The sequence below is a fragment of the Xenia sp. Carnegie-2017 genome, unplaced genomic scaffold, assembly GCF_021976095.1.
Source record: "Xenia sp. Carnegie-2017 unplaced genomic scaffold, XeniaSp_v1 HiC_scaffold_22, whole genome shotgun sequence".
Classification (NCBI taxonomy): domain Eukaryota; kingdom Metazoa; phylum Cnidaria; class Anthozoa; order Malacalcyonacea; family Xeniidae; genus Xenia; species Xenia sp. Carnegie-2017.
Window position 1 is genome coordinate 11,523,672 of NW_025813485.1, and position 6,000 is coordinate 11,529,671.

At 36.8% G+C, this 6,000-nt stretch overlaps 1 protein-coding gene across 2 annotated transcripts in view; it reads left to right on the forward strand.

The window, feature by feature from the left end:
* Positions 1-4,877, forward strand: part of LOC124447463 (pre-rRNA-processing protein TSR1 homolog) — a 33,627-nt gene extending 28,750 nt beyond the window's left edge. For both annotated transcript variants that reach the window (XM_046998408.1, XM_046998409.1), the window contains 12 exons: positions 392-459; positions 545-637; positions 843-914; positions 997-1,069; positions 1,907-1,958; positions 2,076-2,134; positions 2,809-2,871; positions 3,356-3,439; positions 3,558-3,804; positions 3,877-3,951; positions 4,289-4,506; positions 4,609-4,877. In XM_046998408.1, the coding sequence (XP_046854364.1) occupies positions 392-459; positions 545-637; positions 843-914; positions 997-1,069; positions 1,907-1,958; positions 2,076-2,134; positions 2,809-2,871; positions 3,356-3,439; positions 3,558-3,804; positions 3,877-3,951; positions 4,289-4,461 (1,059 nt within the window). In that variant the 3' untranslated portion in view covers positions 4,462-4,506; positions 4,609-4,877. The remainder of the gene's footprint in view (positions 1-391; positions 460-544; positions 638-842; positions 915-996; positions 1,070-1,906; positions 1,959-2,075; positions 2,135-2,808; positions 2,872-3,355; positions 3,440-3,557; positions 3,805-3,876; positions 3,952-4,288; positions 4,507-4,608) is intronic.
* Positions 4,878-6,000: the final 1,123 nt, after the last annotated feature.

The window sequence follows — 6,000 nt, forward strand, 5'->3', positions numbered from 1 at the left end:
CTTCTCGTCTTGGCAAATATGCCGCGTCACGTGTGTGACATTCACACCGTAATTATATTGTTATTTCTGGCTTCAAGCGTAGACAATATTTAAATTCTTACTAAGCATAAGGTATTTATTGCGTCTCATGGTAACTTTATCTGAAAATTAGTGATACGAAAACAAATGTGCTTTGTCACATGTGTGACGAAAATGGACTATGCTATTTCAAAATAAATAAATTAATGCATATATGAATATAAGCGCCCCTCTCTCTCTCCCTGCCCAATTATAGATCTTCCTAACACCAAGCGGTTGCACGTTATATTGTTTTCAATACGTCTGAGTTATCGAAGTTTACATCCAACATTTACATTTAAGTCCATTTAAAAAAACTGTGTGTTTTGTGTAGATAAGCGTCAATACAGACACTCAGGATAGCAGATACGACGAGAAATATCCCGATGATGATTATTCTGAGTAAGAAAGCCCAGAGCGTCGATTTAAATACTGCTGATGACGTCATTTAATATGAACACGTGATCGCATCCATCTATTTGCGTAGATTGGAAAAGAAGAGGGCCGAACGTGAAAACGAATTGTTTCCAGATGAAATTGATACACCTTTAAACGTACCTGCTCGAATACGATTTCAAAAGTGAGGAATTTTACAGCTTCATCGCTGAAATAATTGAATGCCGATTCGTAGTCGTAAGAGACCGATTTTGTTGTTGACATTTTGATCTATCAAGAGTTTGGCTCGTGTAGCATAAAATTCATTTCAGTTTTATGTGAAAATACTCAACAGTACAATTAAATTGTTCTTGCGCTTTATGTCTCAAATTTATATCTTTAATATTCAGATACAGAGGACTTAAAAGCTTTCGAACATCTCCATGGGATCCGAAGGAAAATCTACCTTCAGATTATGCCAGGTTTGTTTCTTTCATTACGAAGCTTGAACATACAATTTGCATATAGTTTTATAGTGCACGTTTTAATTGCATTTTCTTCAAGGATTTTCCAATTTGAAAACTTTGATCGCACTAAAAGACGCATTTTAAAAAAGAAGGACGACGAAGGAGCCTTGGTAGGTTATTGTATCACACATTGGCGGATTATAACTTCCATACATAAATATTGCCCTCCCCCAGTTATCCATGCTTGCTACGCTTCTGCACTGAGGGAGACACGGGTGAGGGTGTTGACCTCCAATAATTTTTAAGGATTAAAAATCTTACACCAAATTGCACCCTTATAACGTAGCTGCCATATTAAATTATGACTGTTTCACAGACTTCTGTAGTGTACTCATCCCTGCACAGTGATTAAATCTCGATTTTTTATTTGTGGATAGGATTATTTAAAAAAGTTTCTGGAGATGCAAATTTTAGTATTGAGATGAAAAAAAGTATTGCAATAGGTATGCCCCTGGACCTCCCTAGAAACTCGCGCTTTAAGGAGGTGTCGTCTCAATGTTTCATAAAGTGTTCGCTGCTGTCATTGAATAAAATTGGTTTTGGTTTTTTATGGGAACGGGGAGTTTGCAATTTCCTCATATGCCTTTAATTAATGAAAGGTTGAACTGTAAAGTTCATTTTCTATTTAATAATATAATTGTTATTTTAAGATTGGGAAAATGAATGTATGTTTTCAGTAAATAACTTTTTCATTCGTGTGTCTTTACCTGTGTGTTTTGTTGTTATTTCAAAACTAAAGACCATGTTGCAAATGCTGAACGATAAAAGCGCAAAGCATGGGTATTTCATCTTCCCAAATATTTTTGCATCTTCCTTCCAATAAATTACCAAAGGCTGTCGTGCAAACGCCCTGTGAAATGAAATCTATATTCTCTAGCATGCGTCATCGTTTCATACGATTAGCACATTCATTGTACTGATATTGTCGTCGTTTCTTTTCCTTAAAGCCTGGTTGGTTTGTTACGATCCACGTGAAAGATGTACCAAAGCGTGTTGCAGGTGATATTTGTTCACGTGATTCTTTGTAATTGCTATGTATAGTAGAGCTATTGTTGTGGAGCTTGCTGTTCGCTTTCATTGTTACGTTGTAAGAGAAAATTGTTTTAATTTGCGTAGAATATTTTTGGGGTTCGAGACCGCTGACATTGTTTGGGCTTTTACCCCACGAACAGAAGGTATATTGACGTTTAAATATAATTTCCACTCGATAATCGTTATTCTCTATGTTTGCATGTAGCTATTATTTGAAAGTCACCCGCATTCAATCTCCGTGGATAGAGAAACGCATGTCGACTCATGCTATGAGACAAATATATACATTATGGATGTATAAGAAAATGAAGAAGTCTATAGTTATAAGTTTAATGCAGTCAGGGTGTAACTTGGGAGCGAAGACTTAATTTTCCAGACAATAGGGCGTTGTGTTTAATTTGCTTGAGAAAAGGGCATGGTATAATTTGTATCACTAATAATATAATTACTTTTTTATTAGATTTTTCAAAAATCTCATAAAGTAGTATTATGCACAAAATGATATGCCGAGCGTTGTTTTGTTCATACTGCAACCAGGAATTGACCAAAAAAAGACTACAATTTTTTATTAGTGTATATATTGAAAAGTATATAATATATAGTAATATACTACATAATTTTTTTATGAAAACTTTAATATTCCATTGAATTTCTCTAAAAAACTTTAATTTTACCCCGAAAAAACTACTTACTGAACTTCTTGAGGGGTACCCCCAACTCCCCAAGGTTTATGCTCTCTATTACAATAATTATATCATCACGACGGGTTTTAGTTTGTACAATCTTTTTATGGACCGCGTGAATGTTATTATTTCAGATATCTGTGCTTCATTTTATACTGAAGCGTCATCCTAGTTATACGGATACAATCAAAGCAAAGGTATTTTTTTTCGCATTTAGTGCGTATCATGTTCTTTTTAGTTTATGTAATCATCTTATTTATGTGGCTTTTTGTCATAGAATGCTTATTTCATTGCACTGTATGCAATGATTTAGAACCCAATCCTCTAGATGTCTGACCGCCATGTCAAGCGCCATCTTGAAAGGTGGCAAAAAGCAAATCTGGCAGTCAAAAATAAATCAAAAGACATTTTAAAAAGTCAACGTAGACTATCAACTCTGCAACTGTATAACGAAGCAGAATGAGCAGATTTTAGTGGTATCCATATCGTCAGTTCTGCTACCTTTTGACTTTGCGCCTTGCCTCATTCGGAATTATGGAATTTGGCGGATTCAGATATCTAGTAGGTAGGATTCGAGTTCATTCATTGCACGACGAAGCAGAGGCTTGTTTCTAAAAGCAAAGGAACGGCAAAAGCTGCGAAAAATTGACGATAAGAAATTGCGGCTACTTTCTTTCGCAGGAGGAACTGATTTTTCAATGCGGATACAAAAGGTTTTCTGCCTCTCCGATATTTTCTCAACATTGTCCTGGAAATAAATTTAAAGTGAGTATTGTCGTTGTGTGGGGCAAAAAATTGTAGAATTGATTGAAAAAATCATGCTGAAATTTATGTACTAGCTTATGCGATTGCAGCTCTCATTAGATTTTTTACTACGTTTTAGATGGAACGTTTTCTTCCTAAGGAAGGTGTGGTTGTCGCCACTGTGTATGCATCCATCACATTTCCACCTTCGCCAACTTTGGTATTCAAACGTGATCAAAAAACTGGTATTCTTAAACTTGTTGCGACCGGGTCACTGTATCAAGTAAATCCTGACAGAATTGTGACAAAGAAGATCGTTCTGAGCGGTTTGCCTTTTAAGATCAATAAGAAATCTGCCGTCGTTCGGCATATGTTTTTCAACCGAGGTAGAGTTGTGTATGTTTTCTATTTCAGTCATCGATTCGGGATGATAATCTTCGTTTCTTTCTCTTTCATAGATGACATTGCGTGGTTCAAGCCTGTTGAGCTGTGGACTAAATATGGTAGAAGAGGACACATAAAGGAACCCATGGGTGATTATGCTTACGCTTTATGAAATATTTTGGGTGAGTGGGTGGGTGGTAGTCCACAAGACACGAGGTTTTACATAGCATCCTACCCAGAACAAAAAGTCAAGCATGTTTGTGTAGGGACTTGTACAGTACAAAAGTCTATCATATAGTCGTCAGTCAAATGACAGTTCCGTATATAGATGGGACTTGTGCTTTTACCCTAAGATTATTAGTCTTTCAACGTTGTCAGGGGGACCGCCCCTGCAACTCCCCCCCCCCCAGTGGCCGCCACTGCCCATTACTGCTTTTGGGGTAAATGTGACAAATAGCAATACTCTGTTTTTCTTTGACGATGCAGGGACGCATGGTCACATGAAATGTCTTTTCGACGGATTGATAAAAGCACAAGATACCGTGTGCATGAATCTATACAAACGTATCTTTCCGAAGTGGACTTTTTCCGACGGTTCGAGCAATGTGGGAGCGATGGAAGAAGAGGCGATGGAAGAAGAGGCCATGGATCCCAACTAAGTTTCACAGTTTTTGGAATTTTTAGCAAATTTATGTGATGTTGAGGTAAAGTAAATGTGTGTTTTGTTTAGTTTATGATGCAGTATCGCGATACATTCAGACTAGAAATGTTCTCTGGGTCCACTTTACAGCTGTTATTTATTACAGGGGGTGAAATTTATTGACGATAATCGACGTGTTTGTGGTTTGAGGCTAAGAATCAAGAAAGCAGTGTATGTTATATATAAGACAGCGTGTATCATGCTCCCTTGTCGAACGTATTTGAACGTGGAAGTTTTAGAAATGTTTTTTGAAATAGCAATTCTTATAAATGACATATGAACTAGCAAGTCATAAAAATCAAATTATAAGGAATCAAAAAGATTTTGGATTCAAAAAACATGCATACAAGAAATAAAGTTTGTCAGAAAAGTAAAGTTTGTCAGTTTTGTTGTTTAGTGGAAAATACCAATTCCTATCTTTTACCCATATATGCCCCTTGCAAGCCGTTTTTAATAATTTTGCACTACGATAGTTTAGTATTTTTGCACTTTACAATAATAAATTTTGCTATAGAGCTTACTACGGCAATAATAGTAAGTAAAATTGTGGGAGCTCCTGTAGCAGCTGTTTGCGTATAATATCCAATAAACTCACTCAACAGTTTGATTGGAATCTTTGCTACAGACTCTCAGAACATTTTTTGTTATAAAAATTGTGCGCACGGGCCACACGCTTTAGCGCACGTGCGTATGCACGACATAACGCTTGGTTGTCAAGCTTCGGAATATAAATATAAGGTTGTGTGTGTGGGGTAGTTACCTTCAACCATTTTCTAGCGAGAGGATCCAAGTATGGGAAAAACCATAATTTTGCAATATTATTATATAAGTGTAGATGCAATGGTATGTTGTCCAGTGTAGATATTTTGTATGCCAAAGTCGTATTTTATTCTGTGTTGATAATGGCGGAGAGAAAAAATGGCCGAGTCATTGCTGTGCATTATTGTCGATTATTATAGTTGAATATTGCTGTAGTTGAGGTGAAAAATTCCTGCTTTCAAACGAAGAGAGAGTCTCCAGCTATAGTTTTTACCCAATACATCTTGGAGGAGGCTTTTCATATGTACGTGTATCCGAACCATGTTTAAAGACTATAAATCTTTGGAGGTAGTTTTTTGGTGAAAATGTTCAGTGCAGTCCAATTGTACCTATTAATTTCTGAAGTCCAAGATCGCAACTGTACTCATTCAACTGATGTAAAGTGTAAACCTATATCCCCAAGTCCTGTTGGATCCTCAAGTCCTGTTGGATCCTCAAGTCCGGTTGGATCCTCAAGTCCTGTTGGATCTTCAAGTCCTGTTGGATCCTCGAGTCCTGTTGGATCCTCAGGTCCTGTTGGATCCTCAATATTCTTTTGAATCAGACCACCAACAGGGCTGAATTGCAAGTCAAGAATACAGCAGAAGGTTATTGACCTGCACAGCACATCGTTCTTCATCGTGATCGTGACATAAAAAGAATCTTCGATATGGTTTTCTAACAGTATTTTTCAAGACGA